A 24,098-nucleotide genomic window follows, 5' to 3' on the forward strand; every position below is an offset into this window, starting at 1 on the left:
GCAGCCCGGGAGAGGCGGGGGACCTCAGGCGTCCACCCCGAGAGCTCCCCACCCCGCTGGGCCCCAGGGCCGGGCCCTCCCCGTACCTGTCCATGGTCTGCGGCAGGGCCAAGCCCGTCTGCTCGGACATGGCTCCCGGGAGGAGGAGCGGGCCTAGCCGAGGGCCCGGAGCCTGACAAAGCCGGCCCTGGCGCCGACGAACCCGCGCGTCACGCGTGTGGCGGCGGAGGAAGGGAACAGAGAGGAAAGGCGGCGAAACCGCCCTCCCGCGAGGCAGCCGGGGCAGCCCCTCCTTCGGCAGGCGGGGACGAAGCGGAGGGACGGAGCCGCACGCACAAGCTGCGCGGCCCAGGCCGCCAGGCTGACAGGCGGCGGCGGCGGCAGCGACGCCTCTGTGAGGTCAGCGCCAAGCGCAGCCGCGACGCCCGTCGCCACCGCCCACTCACGGCAGCGCGCCCGCGCCAGGGAACGGGCGGCGGCCCCGCGCCATGCTGGGAAGTGTAGTCCCGCCGCCGTCGGGAGTTTAAAGGTCCGGCGGGGCGCGCCCCCCACCACCCTCTCCCCCTTCTTGCGGTGCCGCTCCCCCTCCCCTCCCTTCCCCGTGCCTCTCCTCGCCGCCGTCGCGTAGTCGCTGCCCGGCACCGCGCGCGGGGCAGGTAGGGGAACGCGGTGGCGTTCGGGGGTTAGGCGGGGGGGGAGGTCAGCCGCGGGCCCAGCCCCGCGCCCTCTGCAGCAGCTGCCGCCCCCTCCCGCCGCCCGCCGCGCTGCCCTGAGGGCCCGAGGCGGCGGGGGGAGCGGGAAGGGCCCTCGTGCCACCGCCCTCCTCCTCGCGCGGCGGCCGTTGCCCTCCGCGGCGGGTGAGGGGAGCGGCGCAGCCCCGCTCCCGCCGCCGGCCGCCCCCGTCACGGGCGGAGGGAGGCAAGGAGGGGAGAGAGGCCGGGCCGCCTGCTCTGCCTCCTCCCCGCTCACGCAGGGCGTGGGGGGCCCCCTGGGGGCAGGGGCACCCTTGCTGCGCACCCCCGCCATTCCCTCGCCTGCCGAACAGGTGCGGGCGGCCCCCGCCCCCCGCTCGGCCGGCCGACCTCCCCGGGACCCGCCCTTGGGGCGGGGAGGCCCGAGGGAAGAGGAGACCTTGCCAGGTGCCTGTCCCGGCTTACGCTTCCGAGGAGGGCGGTGGCTGGCACGGCGGAAGATAAATTAATCCGTTTCTGTGGGCTTGTTGGCAATGACAAGGACGAGCGCTCGGCGCCCTTGTAAGTGGCCTGTCGTGCGCGATGGAGGCCTGGTGGCCGCTAGCTTCTGTGCACAAGCGGGGTGAGGCGTGGGACGGCTGGTGGTAATGACAACGCTCTCCTTTCAGTTTGTAGGCGTGCCTCCTAATGGGAAAAAAAAAAAATCTTCCTGGAGTGCTTTTAAAATTTGTTATATGTTCTGAAGTCAATACAGAGTATTGCAGTCTGTGAGACTGGAAATTTAGAAGCTGAAAAGGCTTTATAGAACAAAGAGGAGGATAGCACCGGGAGAGAAGTTGTCTTCCCATTTATCTCCACCGTGGGTGTCTGTCTTCCGCACTTCTCAGTCCAAGTGTATGCGTATTTGCATGCATGTAAAGGTTCTGCATAATGCCATGTTCCCCAAGCTAAAGGGCAAGATCCTACTTTTCGGAGGCAATTGTGACATTCTAGATTCTTGGGAAGGTTGGTTAGTAAAGATCAACTTTGAATTTTCCTTTTCAGGTTATATATAAATATATATTTATATTTTTAATAAATAGCTCCTGTAATAAGTTTCATTGCATGTAACCAGTCCCTGATACCTTGTGTAAATTACAACTTTGTTATACTGTAGTTGCTGTACAAAGTAGTAATTTACAGGGCCAACCCCACAATTGTACAGTTGTGTCAATCTACGTCTGTTCTTCGCTGAGGAAAGTAGCATTTGCGTGGTGGATATACATGACTAGACATCAGGTAGAATAGGAAGGAGACTTCAGTGAATATACTGGATTCTTTGACTGTGCTGCCTTAGCTAGGGAAAAATCAGTCTGGTTTTTAGAGTCTTTGTTGAGAGAAAAGTGTTGTAAAAATGTGTGTAAAGTATCTGGACTTGGACTTGTAAACTGTGTTATATGTATAGAGTAGGGAGGGTGTTGTTTATTTTCTAATTGCTACAAATATCATAAACAGGAATGCTGAAGTAGTTACAGTGATGTAAATATTCTTTACAGGAAGTATGTATAGAAGCAGGTAGGAAGAAGGCATCCCACTGACATCCTGTCCCAGAAAATTTATTTTGTACTTATTCTTGGGACAGTAAAATTCAGTTTTGCTTGCACTGCTGAGAAATCTTGGATGTACAGTGGCCTAATAAACCGTATGGGCATGGCTTCCTGGAATAGAACCTAATACACACTGTCCCAATTACAGCTGTTCATGAAACATAAGAGCAATATTAGATATCAGAGTTTCTGGTTCCTAATCTTGGTCTGGAATAAGTGCCTTGTCTATTGGCCAGAACACTGATACACTAGTCTAGCCAAATGCTTAGGTTTTATGTATTCTCAAATGTTACAAATGGAAGTAGGGAAGATGGTTTTATTCCTAGGATTATGTGATTTGTGCAATTTCTGTATTTTTGCTTTGGAGTGGGAAGGATATGCTAGTTGCCTGCCATTTAGGATAAAGCTGTGAGGTGATGATGACTAATAATGGTTGTGAGCAATACTTACCTGAAGAAATGTAACCAGAACCTAGGGTCACTTGGCTACCGTTTGGGGCTGAAGAACAGTCTGTGACAAGGGGCAGCTGCTTTGCTCTACCACTGACGCAGGGAGGGATGACAAGACTGGACAAAACTTGAATATCAGGTCAAATAGTGAACACTTGGTAGGTTTGGAGTTTGTTTTGGTTTTGTTTTTGTTTTTTTATCCCAAACATGAAAGATAAAACCATGATAGGACAAGGGGTAATGGTTTTAAACTGAAAGAGGGTAGATTTGGATTGGACATAAGAAATTTTTTACAATGAGGGTGGAACAGGTTCCCCAGAGAGGTGGTAGATGCCCCAGCCCTGGAAACATTCAAGGTCAGGCTGGACGGGGCTCTGTGCAACCTCATCTAGTTGAAGATGTCCCTGCTCATTGCAGGGTGTTTGGACTAGATGACCTTTAAAGGTCCCTTCCAACCTAAACTATTCTGTGAATCTATAATGGCAGACCTTGTAACATCCCATAAATAGCTTAAAGATTCTGAAATCTAAAAATTGATTTGTGCCTTTTCAGGATTTTGTTGGACAGCTTGGGTTATGTGTTCTCCATTTGTCTGCTCTTCTCAGAATCAAAGTGTGATCCTAAAATACATATATAACCAACTGTTTCTAAATTTGAGAAAAAAACTCCTTATTCCCTGACATTGCAAGAGTTGTCATTCCATCCTCATCTCTTCCTCTTAACAAGACTGGATATGCAGCTGCTCTATTCAAATGCTTGCTTTATTCTCCCCAACAATCTCCTCCTTCAATTCACTCTCCCTCATACCCTTTTTCTCTTAATTTTCTTTCCACTTTTTATTCTTTATGCTTCCATCTTTGCATTGGCAATTTCCACTATAAATCTCAGGTTTCCTCCTGCAGTTTTTTCATTTTTTAAACTATTGCTTCCCCTATCATTCCTTAATAGATTGTTCTTTGTTCCTTCCGTTTCCATGATGTTCATTGCACTGTCTCACTCTGTCGTCTCTTACCTTCACCTGGTAGTAGCTGCATTTGAGCCCAGAGAGAACTCTCCTGGGAACAGACTCCTTTTCACTAATGCGAAGTGAGGTAAAATGATTGCTACTAGTTGAGATGCAGCTGAATTCAGCCTCACTAACTGGAGATAGTAGCCATTTTGAATTAAATAAAACTGCACATTGGAAGGCAAGTACAGAACTTAATGAAAGTTACCAAAACCAATATAAGCTATTTAGGGCTTAAAATTGAGCCCTAAATTTGACTATCAGATTTATATCAGAAGACCAACTTTTAAAATACTAAATTGTTTGATAACAAATTTATACAGATTTAAGCTTAATAAAAAAGTTGACAAGCAATTACTGTAAGAATAATATGGAGGTATATTAAATATTTATCTGACCATTTCAGCAAGGCCTGAAAAAGAGGACAAATAATGAAGGAACGGTACCTTAATACAGTTCTTTTGATCTGACAACATTAAGACTGTTGGAATTATTCACTGTTTTCAACAAAGCTAAGTAACCTGGCAATATGAAAGTATTCTATGTTGGCAATTTGGCAAAACTGCATTTTGACTGCTATGATAGTGATATGTAAAATTAAATTACAAGATCAGTTAGGCATTTTTTAGCTACTTGATTCCATCTTTAAAAAGACAAGGAACCCTCAATTAAGCTAAAATGAAACAAATCTAAACTGAGAAAAATGTTTCTACAATAAAACTAATTTTTTTCAGTAACATTCTACTTCATTTTAACCTTCAAGCTAGTTGGAATATTCACCTTCTGGCAAAAAGACTAGCATGGTTTATCAGTCATAGTGGGCTTAAATTGCTTCATAATGAATTTCATAAAATAAAAATACACTCAATACAATGCTAATTGAGTTAGCTAGGCTTATTTGGGCCTTTCTTACATTTGTTTCTTTAGAACTGGCCCAGGTCAAGTAATTCAGATACCAGATTGAATTAAGCTCTTGTGTTCTGATACAGCTGTTATTATCTTTTAACTTCCAGTTATGAAAGAGTTGGCTGGTAGAAACAAAAAATATTTTTCTTCTAGTGGCTAGTTGATCAAAACCTGTCTTTATGTCCTGATTTTCTTTGGTTCTGGAGTGCTTCTCCATTTGTGAATATCATCATGAGCACTCTCCTTATCTTAATAATTGATCTAAAAAGTGAAGCTGTCTCCTGGGAAGAACTGACAGCAAGGGTGTGGTCCCTTCCACATGACTCCTCAAATCATCTGAAAAGCAATAACCCAAAAGTAAATAGGGACATAAAGGAGGGGTATAGAATGCCTAGAGCCGTCCCTGTGATAGCTGGGATATTTCAACAAATGAGGTATTTTCAGCTGCTGTAAGAAAGCAGTTTTCCTGCCCTTAATGATTCAGAGTAGCACAAACAGGTTAGAGCAAGTGTTGAGAAACTGTTAATTACAGCATTGATTTAAGGCAGGTAGACCATACAGTCCAACATAAACAGACTGTTGAAAGCAGAGACGTAAGTGTTTTAACAACCCATTTTCAACTGCCCTAATTTATCTTTCTCAGCTTTAGTCATTTCTCTTTCACCCATAAAGCTATGCATATTTCATCCTTTGAAAAATTAGCCAGCAATTTTATTAAACACTGATATTTTCACACTTCTGATCTCAACTATTGTAATTTCCATACAAGCATTAGTATTTGGTCTTGAATAATTAGTATTGTAAACAATTATCCAGTGTAATTCATGGACCAGTACAAGACAGAACACAAGCACTGGTAAACGGAATTCTGAAAATTTTACCTGACCTCCGTTAATCGTAAAAATATTAACAACTTATGAGAAGAACTCCTGTTAGGCTGTGTATTGATGTGGAGGTTGGAGATAAGTGGATAGTGGGTAGTGAAAGTGAGGTAGTTGGAATCCGGAACCACAGTGTACAGAGTAGATGGAATGTTAAATAGTAAAATTTGCACCTTCCCTTTTTTCTGAGTAGCTTATTTTTTTGGTAGAATTTTCAGTGTAGTAACAACAACTCAGTAATGAAAGTGGCAACTTGGAAATTGGAAACTATTCAAATAGTACAACTTTTCGCCTATGTGCTGATTTTGATTTGTTTTAAATTTTCATACTCGACCTATTTGTGTTTGAGTTTCAGAATATTTTTAGAAATTATATTATGGCAGATGATTATTAATATTTTCTTTAGCTAAGCAACATGACACAATCTCCTTTGTAATAGCTGTATATTTTATAGCTGGTATGAGCTTATAATTCTTATACTAGAAGTTTGAGGTTTGGAAGGAAGTTTGGAAATACTAGAACTATTTCTTTGTCTAGTGATTGTTGTTCTGAAGAGGCAGCTATTTGATCTGGGTTTATAAATTAAACTGTTAAAATCTCTTATTTAGTTACTTTCAGCTCAGTCTGACAGATATTTATTTTCTCAGAGCTGGTGATTCAGATTGCAGCAATTTTCGCTGGAAAGAGGGAGTGTGCATGTATTTTCTTTTCCTTTCGACCCCTCTTCCTTTCAGGTTAGGCAGCAGTGAAATGCCATCTATAGATAAGACTTCAAACCCCATGATTCCTTGGGAGAGCATGCGCTGAAAGCTTCCAGTTGTCAAAGTGCTCTTGCCAGAGTGGTTGACTATTTGTCATATACCAAACCTGAAAGAAGAAAATAAATATACTGTCACTCTGTTGATCTTTAAATACAGAAAATCCAAAGGTAACTGTTCCTTAAAAATTTCTGTGTTGACTGCATGGGTTACTGCATGCAAACAGAGCTGATATTGCTATGGGGATATAGATTTCCTGTACTGGATTATAAATTTGTACAAATACTTACACCAACAAATAATCGAGAGGTACTGCATATTAGTCCAACATTAGACACTGGCTGGCCTGTCTTTCAAAGTAATTTATTATCCAGTGTTTTTCCATTCAGACTGGCTTCATTCATTAAAGGTAGGTCTTGACCTTGACAAGAGGGTTGAATTGTGCAGTGATTTTTACCTTTAAGAAGCAATATGAAAATGAATGTGGATTACAGTCCTTAGGATAAAGTTCAAAAACAGCTAGCTAAGTCAAGGTACAGATTTGAAACAAGTGCTGTGCTAGCCAGTATAGATAACCTGGTGACTAACTGATTTAAATATACTTTATTGATGACAGAATTTTAACGTTTCAGCTGCTATGTTTTTATCTGTAAATATATTTTTATAGTGATAGCTCAGAACGAGGAGAGGGATACATATAATCTTTTTCTCTCTCTGATGTGGAATCACCAGTAATTTTATTTAGCCTTAGGAGTAATAGTGATTTTGATAGAAATGAAGCTAATGGAAAGCTACACAGAGCTTGGTGTATTATGGCTTACTGCAGCATTGCATTAAAATGTCTCACAAGGTTTTCTGCACCCCCAGCAACAGCAGCAGAGCTGCCTGTTACAGATGCAATAGTTTATTCTTCTTAGGAACTTCCCTTAATGTTGTCTCACTGCATATTCTGTCCATGAACCCTTGCTGCTCAGTTTACATATTGGGCAGGTAAATAAGAGGGAGCATGAGCAGTAACTAAATTGATAGCAGAAACCTGTCCTGACATTCATTTTAACTAAAAAGTGTATGTATAGCTCAGAAGAGATTTAAGAGAAAGAAAAAAAGAAACAAAAAATGTTAAAGATACACATGGACCATCTGAAAACCGTTGATGTCAGAAAGGATAAGGTCGTTGATTTCACTCTTTGCCACCTTTCTTAAACAGTTAATTGATTTGGCTGTACTTTGTTACATTAAAACAACAATCCTAAAAAAAAAGGCAATTGTAGGAATGTACATGTCATATGATTAACTCAACAGAAATGCAATTAGGTATTCAGCGATGACCATCTTTGACATAGTTACTCAAAGTAAGTGATTTTTGGCTCATTTAAAACACTTCTGAGATTTAGAATGATCTCTTCAATTGACTAAAAGTCTGCAAAATGTGGAGGTTCTTGTTCTAGTGTCATACAATCGCTGTTCATTGATGTCTGTTTATGCATTAGTACTATTGTGTTTCAAAACAATAATCAAATTACATGATCTGTCCTATTTCATAGGAAGCACCTTTTCTAGCAGATATAATTCAACCATTCTACATACATTTAAAGTTTAAACTTGTGTATGGATTTAGCAAATAATTTGCATCACTAGTCTGTCTTGTGCATATAAAGATGGCTTTTAAAAAGTGGCATGTCTATATTTTAAGTATTTTGATTTCCCCCATTTTTATTTTTCATTGTGAAAGCATCAGAAACATCATAGTCTAATAATACCTCCCACATCTGCTCATTTTAACATTTGTTTCAAGTGAATAAATTACTGATTATTTCCTGTATATAGAAATATAGCGAGTGGAAATACCTTTAAGCAGAGGACTGCTTTGATGTAATATAGTGTTTTACACAGAAAGATCCTAAGGTCACTGAAGGCAAATATAAGACCCATCGGTGGCTTTGTACACGAAGTGCCTGTCCCCCCCCCGCCCTCCCCGCCCCGTCATTGCGATCGCTTCTCGTGCCCTGAGCAAGCAGCGAGCTGTGCGGCAGCAAAAGGCCAGAAAACGATTGTGCTGCTCAGAACCGCTCCCGTATCAGTGCGAGATTTCGTGTGTGCTTTCTCTCTGATAAATTTAAATAATTAACAAACAAGCTTTCAATTAAGGTAAATCGGTACCCGGCTCCTTTAAAGGTCCCCTAATAGAAAAGTGGGTGGAGAAGAGTGAAGACTGGTGTCTTTTTAACCTTGCTGAAGGACGCAGCAGTATTTATTGACGTATGCAAATAACTAGGGGGAGGAGGTGGAGGAGGAGGAGGGTGCTTGGAAAAACAGGAACCAGAATCAGTTTCTCATTGCAGGGTGAGAGCTCTGAGTTCCGGTGTAAGAGAAAAGAGACGTGGCGAAATTGCTGTATATCTCTGCCCTATAAGCACATCTCTCATTTAGACTGAAGGGAAACAAGGCATCAAAAAGGGTGAAGCATCTTAAAAAATATTTTAAAGGCGATCTAGCACGATCAAAGGTTACATATTCCTAAATGGGGGAGGGGGAAGATTACGGGTTTGCCTTGCAATTTGCTGTAGCATAGCACTAGCAATAGGACGAGATTTTTGACCGGCAAATGATTAAAACAGCCTGGTTTGTGGTATGAATGACAATGTTAATAATCTGTCTTTGTGGTTTTTTCCCCTACTGTTTCAGCTGCGCAAACCATGCAGGATGATTTACTGATGGACAAAAGCAAAGCCCAGCCCCAGCAGCGGCAGCAGCAGCAGCAGCAAGATCCAAACTCAGCAGAAGCCCCCTCTACGCCTATCTCGTCGGAGACACCCAAACCAGAAGACAACAGTTCAGTGACTAGTATCGGCACATCGGCTCCTTCCCAAAATAGCAAGGAGAAGATGCAGATGGAGTCTCCCATTTTGCCTGGCTTGAGCTTTCACCAGCCTCAACAAGAACCTGCAGCCGGCACCTCCTTGTCTCCCTCCTTCGGCAGCACCTGGTCTACAGGGACCACAAACACGGTGGATGATAGCTTTTTCCAAGGGATTACTCCAGTCAATGGGACAATGCTTTTCCAGAATTTTCCACACCATGTCAACCCTGTATTTGGCGGCACCTTCTCGCCTCAAATTGGCCTAGCTCAGACTCAACACCACCAACATCAGCAGCAGCAGCAGCAAGCTCAGCAGCAGCAGCAGCGGAGGTCACCTGTAAGCCCTAATCAGGCACCTTTTGCCCAGAGAAATGCTGCTTACAGCCATCAGCCCATCATGACCAGCAAACCGTCTTCCTCCTCTGCCTCCTCTTCTTCCTCCTCCAGCTGGAATAACCATCAAAATGCGGCTTGGAGTACACCTTCCAACCCTTGGGGTGGGCTGCAGGCTGGTAGGGACCCTCGAAGGGCAGTTGGAGTGGGGGTTGGTGTGGGAGTGGGGGTCGGCGTACCCTCCCCCCTCAATCCCATTTCACCCCTTAAAAAACCATTCTCCAGCAATGTCATTGCCCCTCCGAAGTTCCCACGGGCTGCACCCTTAACCCCCAAATCCTGGATGGAAGACAACGCGTTCAGGACGGACAATGGCAACAATCTGTTGCCTTTTCAGGTAAATGACTACGTGTACCTTCTACGTGGTGACAGCTAGCACAAAGTTGTATTTTTTGCAGGAGTGTATTTCATGTTACTGTTCTGAGAGGCATCTCCATAACTCATATTTGCATCGAATAGTCACACTGTATGAAAGAAGTGGGGTTGGTCCTAGGGAGTGCACACACAAAGATTCCAAACTCTGGCTTAAGGTTTTTAGCCTTATTTTTCTTGTAACTTATTCTTAAATGTGACAGGGCTTTGGGGGTTTTTTGTTGGTTTGGTTTTTTTGGTTGTTTTTTTGGGGGGGGGAGGAGGGGGTGTTTTGTTTTTGTTTAGCATCCAAAAGGTAGTAGCCTTCCTTCATGAAAAACAGGTTTGGCAGACTATGTTCTCATGGTGCTGTGTGTTATAATTTTTTTCATATTCTCCCATATGTGAGAAACAGGAGATGTTAAAATTGCTGGCTTCAGTTTTCTAACTGGCCTGTTAATTTTAGCCAGAGATGCTTCTTGAACTAAATCCAGTTAATTATTTTATCACCACTGAAACAACTAATTGTCCTTCTGTTGTGGTGGGATTTAACGGGGAGTCTGTTGGCATAAGGTATACATATGAAAAGCTATATACATCTGATATGTACACCCTGCTGTTACAGTCACAGTGGACGTTTTGAATACATCTAGAAGCAGTGTGGGTGTGTATGGAAAGAGTAGCGTTTCTGTCCTTTCCAGTAAGGAAATGCCTAATACAATTGACATGATTTAGAAATGGCAGGGAGGTATTGTATAAAATAAGCCATTTTATGCTGTTCAAAATATTTGCAGAGAAAAGAGACAATAGGACACGACCTTCAGAGCCATATTGCAATGGAGTCTATTTACTAGCTACATAGCTCTGAAATATTTAAAGCTGCAGTGCCCTTCACTTTTTTTTTTAATCTATGACGACAAAGCAGATCAATTGTAGCTGAAACTGGGCCACACAGAAGATTTGCAATTTTAATGCAGAATGAAACCTGTCATGGTGTGAAATCCATTTTAAGTTGAAAAAAGCAGAGCATGCACTTGCAGTTATATCTATACAAGGCCAAGTGAATCTCAAATTTCTTCTAGGTTAGCTTTTTTAGGTTCAGACAAATCAAAAATTTCTGTTTCGAAATACAGTGAAATTCATATGTGCTTTCTCTTTAGGTAATTGCTTTCTCAACAAAGTATGAACTCTGAAACATTTTTAACTTATCAGTGTGGCAAGAATAGCATCTAGATTGACACTTAGTATTAGAAACAAAGTTAAAAAAAAAAATCCAACACCACCCCCCCCCCTTACTTTAAGAGATTGCTGAAGTAAAATATATGCATTCCTGTGCACTTTACAGTCCCATTCAAAGAGGGCACCTTATAGTCAGCCCTGAAATTTCATTTTGCTGCTTCATTCTGTTTAAAGGGAGAGTTGCTAATTTTTTATTGGCTACCCTAAATGAAAGCGGAGTGGCTTCTGGTGGACTGCTGGTCAATGTCTCTGAAGCACTGAAGTCTGGAGAAAGAGTATACTTTAGACACAATATGCCTAGTGAAACTACTATGTTGCACAGAGCACAGCAACACAAAAACTAATGAATATAGTTCCCAGTCATTTTTTAGGAGTGTGAAATGTGTTTCAATTTACAATTATTCTTTTATTTAAATTGTCTACATGTAAGACATTACAAATTCTGATAAATTGGAATTAGTAGGGAAAACCAAAAGTAAATGGTCTTTTTTCTGTGGATTGGTTGGTGAGATACATCTTTAATGAATACACTGCTTTATTATTGTGACCGTAAATTGTCACAAATTAAACTAGCAGATATTTACTCATCACTAGGAAAAAAAAAAAAGTAGAGAAATGGTTTTAAAGAAAAGTTCCTTTGACGTTAAAATTAAGGTTTTGAAAAGCTAAGGTATTAGCCAATATGTCAATTTGGAAACTTGTTTTCTTTGTGAATTTAACCTTATATTTTCCTGTTCATCTGAAAGCAAATACTTAGAGTACTCTCAGCACCAGCTGGAATAACAGTCTGATTTCAGAGACACAGAAAAGTCGTATTTTTTTTCCTGTTAGGCTCTTTTTAATACAAGCTGCTGAATTTTGCATGTAAGATTGTAATCTGGGTTAATGTTGATTGTTCCTATACTTAACAAATTGCCAAAGAAGTCTCAAAATCATACTATTGATAGGAGGCAACTGTTTAGTTACATTGATAAAAATGAAATTCAGATTCATATAAGAATTTAATATTTGCTGCCTGCATTCCTGTTGCCTTTTTTTCTTCTACTTCTTTCTGTTCCCCCCCCCCCCCCCCGATATTGGGCAATATATTGACACAGTTGACACAGTAAGTTCTGCTTGTCAGCACTATCAAGTAATTCTGGCAAATTTATCCATGTACATCTGCCACTCTTCATAACTGAGCATTTTTGATCTGCTTCAGAAATACCTTTCAGTAAACTTGCTAGCAACACGTTAGCGCACATTAGCAAGTTCTTTCTGCTAACCTGTTCTTTTCCCTTACGTTGAGGTTATAAGACTTTTTAAAATTTGTGGTTTATATTTAATTAATTCCTTAATGAGTTGTGAAGCTCAAGATGTTCTAATTAAAAGAAAAATATTATGTTCACCAGTTGAATTAACATCAGTGATACGTATTTTTTAATTCAGGTCTTTGCAATGATCAAAAAATTTAAGCAGAAAACTTCTATAATCAAGGTTTGTGTTCTGAGTCTGTAATATTTGAAGACAGCTGATACTCAGCTACTGATATATCTAGTTCTAGGAAAAAAAAATTGAATTTGCAAATGGTTCTCTTAAGAACATGTATATAAAGCAATAGGCTATGTGTCTTCATCCCCAAATTTGAGTAATACATTAGTGCAGCTTGTATGTCAAAACCAATCAGTGTCTGTCCCAAGGAGTTGTGCTGCAGAACTTACCAGAACATTTAAAATATCAGTTGGTAGGAATTCTATTGGCATCTGCCTTGTGATTGGTGTTGAAAGGCAACTAAAAATGCTTTGAAGGAGACTGTTTTCATATACTTACTGAGGAAAATTGGTTGCACTCTATAAAAAAAATTTGAAGATACAAAGCTGATAGAATAGAAAAGAAGCGATCTGTCTGGAATGAAATGTAATGGCAAATAAGAGTTCGAGATAGGATCACAGGAATAGATGTGGAACAATGCCAGATATGAAATATAGAAATGTGTCCAGTTTGTTCTTCTGAGTATTCTTCAGCTTCTAAGTGGTTCAGGTGAAGGTCTTCTGGTGTGATTGTCGTGACAAGCAATAGTGTTGTGCCATTATGCTAGGTGATCCTCATTTCTGGCATTTGAGGCTGACATTAACTGATTGTCCCTGGGACCTGGGCAACGGTTCAGTTCCTTTTACAGCAGAGTGGTGGGGCTTGAAGAGAGCTATTGTCATCTCTGCTCTGAGCTGCTCCCAGAATTCTCTTTTCCTTCACTTCTCTCAGGTAAATAGTGCATTTCTTTTGGCTTTTGGCCATACAAAGATACTGGGACGTAGCTTGTGGGGTTAGGAGGATTGATAGTGCCTGCAATAGACCCTTGGAAGCACGGATAACGAATTCTCTTTATGGTGGAGAAGACAGAGAAGGAATTAAATATTTGGAGACCAGTATGCTAATTAAGGAAGTCTACCCTGTGGATTTTTAATAATAACAACACTATAACAATTTCCCAGAAAGTGTTCCAAGTTCTGCTGCTTTCTGAGTAATGTTCTTCAGAAACAATAAAAAATGCACAACTGCAAATTTTAGATTTAAAAAATTTATAACAATTTGGTGCTAAGAAGGTTCTGACATACATCAAGTCATTCTTGGCAGCTTTACTTATAAATACTTCTCTGTCAGAAATAAATAAGGTGGTATTTATTGTGGATAAAGATAGTTCTAACATGCTATCTTCTTTGCAGAGAGACTGAGAAAAGTTTTTTGGGGGAGGTGTTTTTGGTGTTTGTTTTTTTTCCTTATTGATTTCAATAGGAATTAGTCTAGACCCAGATAAAACTATAAGCTAAATTTAGAAATTATATACAATTTCAATATTTCATACTTAAACAAAATGCAAATCCAAACATGCAGCAAGTTTGTGTATAAATATAAGTATATATTCATAAATATGTTTGTATGTATATATATTTATACATTTAGATATAGATACACTAATTAGTAATACATTAGCAGGCACAAGTACTTTGTGTTGTACTAAACACACCATAGTTGTTTGTTGAGTGAAGTGAAAGGCAAGGGAATGGCTACTGTATAATGTTTATAATCCCAATGTGACTTCTGGTTGATGATTAATAGACAGCTCCTTAAGGAGCTGCTTTCTTTAAACACTTGAAGTTCTTCAGGCCTGTGATATTAGCCCATACTTAGCTTTCTCCATGTCAATATAGATTGATACTCAAAATAAATTACGTGCATACACAGACATATATATGAATATACACGCTTATGCAGTAAACTAGCGCATTTTTTGTCTCCAAGTCCTAGGGAAAAAAATATTAAATACGCTATTAACTTCAATTTTATAATGTTTGTGCTAACTTCTTCACAGGCAATGAACTGGCTGTAGCTTATTTGTCATAGTTCTGTTTATTACCACTACAGTAACCTGAAATGCATATTAGGATATCTCATATATGTGCATGTGTGTATTAAAAATAGTGACTGAATTAGAATGAGTTTAAGTATTGGAACATTCACGAGTGTAAAAAGTAAAGTTTTATATTTATCACTAAAGGAGTTTTACCGGCTAATACATTCTGGTGACTGTCATTTTAAAGCCTTTGTTTAAATCTAGATTTTTTTTTTTTTTTTTCCCTAGCCAGAGTAGTTGTATGCAGTAAGTCTATTTGAAGATTAATTTTTAAAACACTGTATTTCTTTAGTCTAAATTTGACATTCTGGGCTCTGGCTTCTTGACCATTTAGTAGGTAACCATTCTTAGCATTACTGGTATCTTGAAAACTATTTCTTAATGTGTAGTCTAATCTTAATTTTTCTTGCATGATGACACACAAGTACTGGCAGCCTGCAACTTTATGAACAAAAAAAAAAAAAGAAAAAAAAGGACCTAGTTGTGGAAGTAACTTAGTCTGCTTCCCCCCCCCCCCCCCTTCTTACATGCTTCTGTTGTTACTATTAACTAGTACAATATGTAGCCTGATTCTGAATATTGAAATGTGAGAACACGTGTCATGGTATCTCAGTAGTCTGCCAGTGTAACAGATACAAGCAATACATGACATTCTAGCCTTAGTGGTTGCGAAATATTTTACAGTTTTTGTTAGATTTTAAATTTGACTGAGTTCTAAATGTCTGCATTTTCAAATTAATTAAAATACAGTAATAGTACAAAAGTACATGGCTTTTATATTTAAAGTATGATGATTTCAGCATGAATTACTTATTGATTTTAAGTAACCAACTGAATCATAGATAAGCCCTCAAGTTAGTAAAGGTAGAGCAATAGTGTGAGTTCAGTATGGAGTTGGTATTCTGAGCAACTCCATATATAGGCAGGACTTAAAAACATTAAAGGTATTAATATAGAACAATGTATCAATAATTTTGTCTTAAAGATTTGATTATGCAATTATCTGCCTTTCCTTTGTGAGGTAAGGCAGAAGAGAAGGTTAAGGACATGGCAGTTTATTTTGCTATTTCTTTTCTTGGATCATCTTCCCTGTTTTCATTTTTTTTGTCTAGAGGTGGCTCTTGTGAATAGAATGTAAGAGGACGAGAGACCTGGAAAAGTAATGTTTTCCTGTTCCAGGTGATTTTCAAGAAGAAAATATGAGTTAGCTGAGTGGATTTCCATTTCTTAGCAGATGGTAAAATAGCTCTCCTTTCATTAAGGTCATTCATGAGCGATTCCTGGCTGAAGCGTACCAAAGGGAAGCTAAAAGACAGCACTGCTTAGTTTAAAGTTATATAGGGATCTTAAACTGTATGCATACGAGTTTTGCTTGGACTGGATAGACTTCTGTGCCTTCAAAAACTTTTAAATTAGGCCAGAGAGAAAAACATCATAGCAAAACTATCCAGTGATGACCTCTGAGAGAGGCTCTAAGGCACTCTTGCCTTTATTTGTTTTTCTTTTTCCTACCAATCACTTGAGATAGTGTTACAAGTTTGAAAATACTCTTCATAAATAAAAGATGCTTGTCCTAGAAATTAAATCAAAATATTATTTCAAACTGTGGCAAAAACTCCCAGAGGAAATAAAGGCCTTTACGAACTTCACTGTTTTTCCCAAAATAAGCATGCTACTTTGATTTTGCTTTTGCTTTTATCATAGTAACATGTAATATGTTATTTCAGGAAAAGGATCTGTTCAAGACCTTTAGCATAATGGCAGTTAGCAGACTTTAGATAGAAAGAGTATCTCTTTTCTCTTTCTTTTCCCTATTCCCCCCACCCCTGTCTTCTCAACTCCTAGAAATCAATATTGAAAGCTTTTCGTGTATAATTGTTGGTTGCAATTAACTGCTGAATATGGAGCACCATATTCTTTAGGTCTGAAAGAGAATTGTTTACTTGTATTCCATGCCTTCAGAAAAAACATGTTTTTATTGTCAGAAGATATCAAAAGCTAGGTAAAGAAATTCTGTATGATCTTCAAATGGGAGGAACAATAGAAGTAGGTGGAAGTTACTGCCTTCTCTCAGGGGTAATCAGACTGTTGTGCCCTTCTAGCCTATTGCAAGCCCAGTTAAGTGCTTAGTTTCGCAAGATGCTGCCTGAAGTAATTCATACTGTTTCTCATCTCAGCCTACTTGTTCGGTGTGGTGGGGTGGAAATAAAATTTCAGAAAGGGCAGGAAACGGAGTTTTCTAATTTCTGTTTACTCGGCATAAGGTCAGCTAAATTTCCCTTTGGACTCTTCCTGGTGCTATGTGGGCTAATAATAATAACAACTTCCCTTCTATAGGGAAACTTCCTAAATGTCCACATGTGTTTAGAGATATTCCCCACCCCACCCCCCAGCCAGCAACAAGAGTAAGTGGAACATGTAGTATGACACAAATAAACTATGCATATTTCAAAGCTTTTGGCAAATTTTCCATTCCTAGTAATATTAGCATTTTGTATATAAATGTATGCAAAATGTATATGTATATACATCTATAATCTATATCTATGTATGTATAAGCAGTTCATTTTCTCCAAAAACCAATTATAATTAATTTTTAGTAACAGCTGCTTTAGAACTACATTGACAAAGAAGGTCATGCTGTTACTGAGATAATTTGCCTCTTTTTTCATACTTAAACTACACTTATTTTTTCCATGACTATGCAAGTTGAGATATAAGAGTTTTCCATTCCCATTTTCTAACAAGTATGTCAGAACATATTTAGGCTTTTTAGTTTTTAGGGTATTGTGACATTTTATACATTCTGTAACTAAATTTAGGGTACTATTACCATGTATTGTTTCATTATTTCTTCTTTATTTAGTTTTTCTCTGTTTCATGTAGTAGAAATTTACAAGAAGTGCAAAAGCATTGCTTTTAAGCAATTATTAGAATATTGTACATACTGATAATAAGCAGGTGTCTCAGTAGTTAGATGAACGTACTAATTTTGTAAACAGAACTAGGTCTTCATTTGTGTAATCTTTTTGTTATTACTTGTAGGTTTTAGAATTTTAAAAATGCAAGTTGTGAAATGTTGCAGAAACTTTGTGTATCCTCAGACTTGGTCACATTTTCATAAGTTTCAGTTATATGATTCTGTCTTTTCCTACAGGTAGCATTTGTAAAACACAGCTAATTGATACTTTCCTTTTCCTCATTGTTTAATGTGGCTTTATCTCTTTATTGCATGCTTTTCACTCATCCCAGAGATAAAATTGTCAATTTTTCTAACATCTTATAGAAGAGAAGCACTGTGCTGGTCAGGATAGATCCTGATCTGCTTTGTCACAACACTGTTATGAGAAGGGGTGGTGTGATCTCCATTCTACAGATGTAAATAAGAGCACAGAGTTTGGGAAAATCATTCTCTTTTCAATGTTCAGTCTGAGAATACTAAAAAGTTGTGGGTTTTGCTGAAATATTTAGCATATATAGCTCTTTGAAAACAGAATGTCCATTGACTGTCTCCAAGTTTGCTGTTTGTGTGAATCTCAAATTAGGCACCAAAAAGTGAAGAAAACAAATTGTCACTTGTGAAACATTTTAGTTTAAGTTACATGCCAATTATTCAGGAATTAAGAACTTTCCATTAGGGAAGAGAAAAGAAGCAAAATATTTAATTTCCTTAATTGAGACCCACTTTTCTTTCAACTAGCTGTGTGTTCTCTCTACATCTTCCAAATTCTGCAAGAAACAACATAGAACTTCTATAAACAAACAACCTCTTAATTATTCAAAATATTGCTGATAGGCACTGAATGAGGTAGCATTTTGTCAGAAAAATGGTTTTGTAACTTAGCTATAGGTTATTCATGCAAAATGGTAGAATTTAAATTGTACAGGCAGTCTTACTCCTCTACTTCCTAACTTTTTTTTGTGTACGGCTTTGCAAAATTTGCAAGAATTGCAGTTTTCTTTTAAATTCCTAGAGCTTAAGTAAAATACTTAATCAAAACCACAGATTCTGTTACATGTTAGGATGATGACCTTCACGTGATTCATCAGCCAAGTTGGAGTCTTTTGATCAACTCTACAGCTTGTTCATGGTTTAACTAAGTTAATGAAAGTAATGTGTACAGAGCACATACTGTCAATGGGTTTCAGTTTTGGGTGAAGCATGATTTTGTGGGCATGGCCCCTTTTTTTTTCATCCAGCCTTGAACTGTTCAACTCCACTCCTTTCAAACTTCCCTTCTACTTCTTTCTGTTCCTGCTTTTTGATCCCCTTTTGTACTGAGGCTTCTCATTTGAGTTGGCCTTCCCTATTCTGCTTTCTATGTCAGAGCTTCAGGTTACAGGGGAAGGCCCAATAAACCCCTGTAGTCATAATCTGAATCGTGTTCACTTACTCTGTGGGAATTACTCCTGTGCAAATTTAATAGCATGAGGGGTTTTAAGTACGTTTAAATAAATTCAGGCAGAATGGAGTTTTCAGAAATATTAGCTAGAAATTTAGAATATTTAACTAAGTGATAACTTAGTCTGAACATGCTGAACTGATTTTCTTTCCCCATCCCCACACCCAGCTTCCAGAATGTGTGACTTGGGATGGATTTTCACACAGATTGACAGAAAACCACTTCTGACATAAAAAGAAAAAAGCATTATGTCTTTAACATGGGTGTTTTTAATATATATAATTTTCTTCTATGTCATAATTGTAAGTGGATGTTCCAGTGAAATTCATCTTTCCTACATGGAAGAATTACTGCAAAGGTGGGCATCTTCACCCTAAAAAGTTTCTTCTGGCAACACTGTAAGCAACTTAAAGTTGACCTTTTAATGAGAAATGTCAGGCAACTTTAGAAAGTGATGCTATCTATAATGTATTATGTTTCTGAATTAATGTCTTCCATATATAAGAAGGGCTCTTCAAAACAAAAAAAATCACCCACTGAAGCTTTCTTGGTTTTGTTGTCAGAGTGGTGAAAGGTTTTTTTTGTGAGTAAGATTTATTTCCTAAAGGAAGTCTTTGGAATGATGGCTTCTTATGAAAGTTGCTAAAAATAAAACATAACAAACATTTTATTTTAAAACACTTGAATCGTAAAGTATTTTTTTGGATTAAATGAAAATTCATAATTCCTTGTTGGAAGTTGCTGCTTCATTCTGCTTGAAGCAGTGGAAATGTTTTAGGCTCTTACTGCTGGTGTTTGTTAGTTATCATCAAGGGGGGGACGGGATGGGGAGGAGGAAGGAGTTGTCATGTTTTCTTGAATGACTATGTAATTCCTACCTGATAAGAATTAAAAAGGCCAACGCAGTGATTTTGACTTGATTTCGAAGGATAAAGTTTAAATTGTCACTATACCATCAGTACTACTACATTATCACTACTGTCTAGTTTATTTACACTGTATGTGTAGGTAAACTAAATTTAGAAACAGGAACTAGAACCACCAAACTAATTATATTTTTCTTCAATTTTTTGTTATTTTTCAAATTTAGGTTTTTTTCTTTTTTCATTTATTTCTGTAATCCTCAAAGTTTTTGGTGGTTAGGCTTAGTCTTTTGTATGGTCTTAATGGAAACAAAGCAATTTTTATGTATTTATGTGTATATTCTAAATCCTCACTACAATGGTGCGTGTTGAAGTGTGAATTGCAGGGTTTTGACTTTTTATGAAGTCTTTCTTAACATCATAAAAGGTCTCCTGGATGTTTCTTCAATCTTAAACTTACTATGCTTATCTTTTCCACTAACCTCAGATTTCTTCTGCCTCTGTCCTTATTAAAAAAACCCAAATAAATAAAAAATTGAAACCAAGTAAAAAATTTTTGTTTACAGTTTTTCCTGGTAAAATCAGTAATCATAATGATTTACTAAAACTTTCTCACTGTCATCTAACTGCGAAATGCCATTTAATTTTGGTTACATGTCATACAATGTATGTAACAAAAAATTCTTACCCTGAAAGCCTTTAGACTGTTAAACAAAAAAAGGCATGGAATGGGTGAATAGTTTTGGAGCTTGTGCCAAGTATTATTGGACCATCTTCTCAGCTCAGCTATGCTGAACGTTATCCTTTATACATATATTTTTACTTCCACCCAAGATGGTGTTCTTTTATGGAACTTTAGGTTTATTTTTTTTATGCCCTATTTCTACAATTGCTTTTTCTGATGATATGTAAACCAGTATTTTTTTTAAATATTTATGTTTAGTTTGGATTACAAAGTTGCTCTATTAAATTAGAATATCTAAGAACAATGCATTGCAAGATGGTCTGTTAAATGTTAGATCATCTCAATTTTTCAAGCCTGCCTTCCACTAACATGACCATGACCATCCAGTCATTCTTTTTCTCTTTTCTATTTCTCTCTAACTTTCAAATTTTGCTATTTCTTTCCTATTAACCCAAAAAAAGATTTAAAAAATCAGTCTTTCCAGACCATCCAGTTAAGTATTAAAAAGACAGTGTTAGGTTGAAAAAAAATTGACTGGAAACTTTGACCCTTATTTATAAGAAAGTACTTGTGCTTTAGTTCAAGTAATGCATTTTTCTCATGTTCAGTAATATTTTTAAATCTCATATGCAGGTATGACAAGCTCTTCTTGAATTGGTCTGGGCATTTCTTGTTTGTATATTACTGGTAGTGCATTGATTGAGGTCCAAGAGAGCTTGTATCTGCTTAGTTTTTCGGGCCTAGATTGTAAAAGACAGAAATCTAAACTTGTGAAGTTTATCATGTGTTAAGTAGCTGGAAATAAGGTAGAGAATTAGCAGCATGTGACAGACAATCATGAATTTTATATGACCTTATAATAGTCAACAGATCATACTTCAGAAACCTTAAATCTAATATATAAAACTCCCACATTCCCAGTGGTCTCACATGGAAGTGTTTTCCAGAGTACTAATCAGAGCTTTTTTAGGCAGATCCTTTAATGCCGTATTTTACTTTGTGAAGGAGACTTGTGAAAAGCATTAATGAATTAGCATGTAGGTAGCTAGTGTTACTACCATTTACTACATGACCTTTACAGTAACTGTATGTTTGTAAAGGGTTAATGAATGATTAATGTATTAACTGATTGTTAGGGTCCAGCACATTAACAGATGGCTTATAACCAAATCTAATACCATCTATGGATGTGCTTACTAACTGTTAAGATGTATAATAATCAAGTCTGTCAAGTGTTTATAACATACTTTGTGGTTTTGAAATTTTCTTTAAACTACTTATAAAGATACCTTTTAGTTTTAAATTATGATTCCCATAACTGTCTGACCTAATATTTAATCTCATTAAATAATTTTCTTACTCATGTATTCTTTCTTGGCTCATAATGTTTCTTCCTGCAACATTAAAAAAAAAAAGAAATTGAAAACTGTGAAACCTCTCACAGTAACTGACAGGGCTTTTCTTAAAATTCACAAAGCCCTAAGTAGCAGCTAACTGTGCAGTAGGAAGACTAAAGCAGAATAAGAGGGTGGAGGAAACAAAAGTCAGGGATAAGAAAAAGTAGGGGTTTTATAATACAAAATGAAAGTGAAGTTGTGACATTTTCCTATAAGGTAATCCAAGATGACAATATACCCATTCCCTTTCTGTGGATGAGAATTTCTGCAAATAAAATCTTGCAAACATTACGCTGGGTTTGACATTTCAGTGGTAAGGGTCCTCAGCTTGGTATCTCCTGCTACTTTTGGCTGCTAATAAATGGAACTGTACCTGGGGCTTCTGATTAATAAAATCAACCATAATTGTCAGCAGAGTTTACAAGTAATGTTTTGATGCAAGCTTCTGCACACAGTCTTACCTCCCTTGCCTAAACAGGAACACCCTCTTCTGACATGGTTTTGCAAAGTAGAAATAGTAGATTACATACAGAACAATTTTTTCTTGTTAGGCAAGGGAGAAGTAGCTGACGTTGTGTGCGCCATTTAAAACTACTTGAAAATGGATTGTAGTAAATTCTACATTTTGTTTGGAAGGCCTGACTTTCCAGAGAAACTGGGAAGTTTTCTTGCTATTTCACTTACATAGTAGCCTTGTTTGAATATGAACTTGAACTGGTCAATGTTACAAAATACAGCTCAGTCCTTGGCTCTGTTGGGCATGTGGAGGAAGGGGAATAATTTAAAAGAATGAATGCAATGAAAATAGCTTTTTTTATGAATACAGATATAAATAGATGCAAAAGGCAACCCTACTAGAAGTATAATTTTTCATACAACCTGCAGTTTTGTTTACCTTTTCACACTTAACACCTATACTTGTGGTTTGTAATTGTCCAGAAATTAACTAGTAAACTCTTGTCTTTCTCCTTTTTGTGTCCTTCTTTCTGGTTGATGAGGTCCCAGTATATAGTGAAAATTGAGTCCTTGAGGTCATGACCTTGTGGTTAGTGCTATTAAATATCATCCTGCTTTGCTGCAGTTCTTCAAATTAATTCAGTTCCTTCTCTATGATGAGCTGATCTCTGTATTGATGATATCTTGTAAATGTTATTAGCGTGTTCCTACTTTTAATAACCAATGTTATTGATAAAATCTGTCTCAAGATTTAAGAAACTCAATTATAACTTTTCTTTAGCAGATTTCACTGTTTAGCACTATCAGTTCTTTCCCTTTCTATTATTGTCTTTACCTCAATTGCACTAATAACCATTTCCCCCCCGCCCTTACATAGTTTGCTTGTAGCAAATGCTATATTGAAGTCCTTGTTAGATCAGCCATATCATATTCTTTCAAGAACCAGAAATCATAGTTACCAGGATATTGCATCATTAACGTATGATGCTACTTTATCTCTGCTTTGTACTTCTTAAAGAGAAGAAATCCTTTAATTTCAATCATAAAAACTAGAAACAATGTTTGTCATCCATAGTTTCATATGCTGCTTCAGTTATTGCAGTTCTTTCATTTTTATTTTGCTGGTCAGATATATGCAGTACTGACATGCTTACTTGGACTAGCTTTAGTTGCTTCACTAATGGTGCCTTACAGACTCTGGCTCCTTTTGATTACAGTGTTCACATGCAGCTGATGTCTGTTACTGAATTGGATAGATGATATTGCTTTGTCTCTTACTGCTTACCTGTCTTTACTGTTTAACTTTGTTTACCTCATTTTCCCCTCTGTATGTAAAGACCGATTATGGAGGCTATATTATTTTCTCATTACTTCTTCTGATATGTTTTTGTTCAATTCTTTCATCAATCTTGCTAGACTTTTCCTAGGCATTTGTTCAAGGTATTCACGCAGAACTTGTTACGGTTCCCCTGAATGTACTTAAGTGGCTGAACATCCTGGTTCTTTCCTTCTAGCAACAGTTCTTAAGGTGCCTGTCAATCTTAATTACCTTATACAAAAAAGGAAAATTCTGTTGCAAATCAGGTAGGCTTTTATCTCAAGACATTTTACCTGTCTGGAGCAATCTTTACTAAATTTGCCCTGTGCTAATCAGTTTAGCTCTTATAATGCAAAAGGAAAGCGTTTTTCTTGATTCTATGAGTATCCTTTCCAATTTGAGGAGTTAACATAAAGAAGGCTTCCTTTTAGTTAATTGCCTGTTCATACGTTTACTTGTATATC

General features: G+C 38.2%; 2 protein-coding genes across 11 annotated transcripts in view; one reads left to right on the forward strand and one right to left on the reverse strand.

Annotated features, from left to right (window-relative positions):
• The window catches only part of MARCHF5 (membrane associated ring-CH-type finger 5), a 31,849-nt gene extending 31,453 nt beyond the window's left edge, over nt 1–396 (reverse strand). The window contains exon 1 of one of the 3 annotated variants that reach the window (XM_075026106.1): nt 87–396. In XM_075026106.1, the coding sequence (XP_074882207.1) occupies nt 87–130 (44 nt within the window). In that variant the 5' untranslated portion in view covers nt 131–396. The remainder of the gene's footprint in view (nt 1–86) is intronic. The other 2 variants (XM_075026107.1, XM_075026108.1) reach the window with 2 other exon arrangements.
• A 62-nt stretch (nt 397–458) lies between these two features.
• Nucleotides 459–24,098, forward strand: part of CPEB3 (cytoplasmic polyadenylation element binding protein 3) — a 99,548-nt gene continuing 75,908 nt past the window's right edge. For 4 of the 8 annotated variants that reach the window (XM_075026097.1, XM_075026102.1, XM_075026103.1 and 1 more), the window contains exons 1-2: nt 1,109–1,253; nt 8,964–9,868. In XM_075026097.1, coding sequence (XP_074882198.1) covers nt 1,226–1,253; nt 8,964–9,868 — 933 coding nt within the window. In that variant the 5' untranslated portion in view covers nt 1,109–1,225. Of the gene's footprint in view, nt 530–584; nt 657–1,108; nt 1,254–6,170; nt 6,449–8,599; nt 8,737–8,963; nt 9,869–24,098 lie in introns of those variants that run through there. The other 4 variants (XM_075026100.1, XM_075026101.1, XM_075026099.1 and 1 more) reach the window with 4 other exon arrangements.

This window comes from Buteo buteo, chromosome 4 (assembly GCF_964188355.1).
Source record: "Buteo buteo chromosome 4, bButBut1.hap1.1, whole genome shotgun sequence".
Lineage (NCBI taxonomy): Eukaryota > Metazoa > Chordata > Aves > Accipitriformes > Accipitridae > Buteo > Buteo buteo.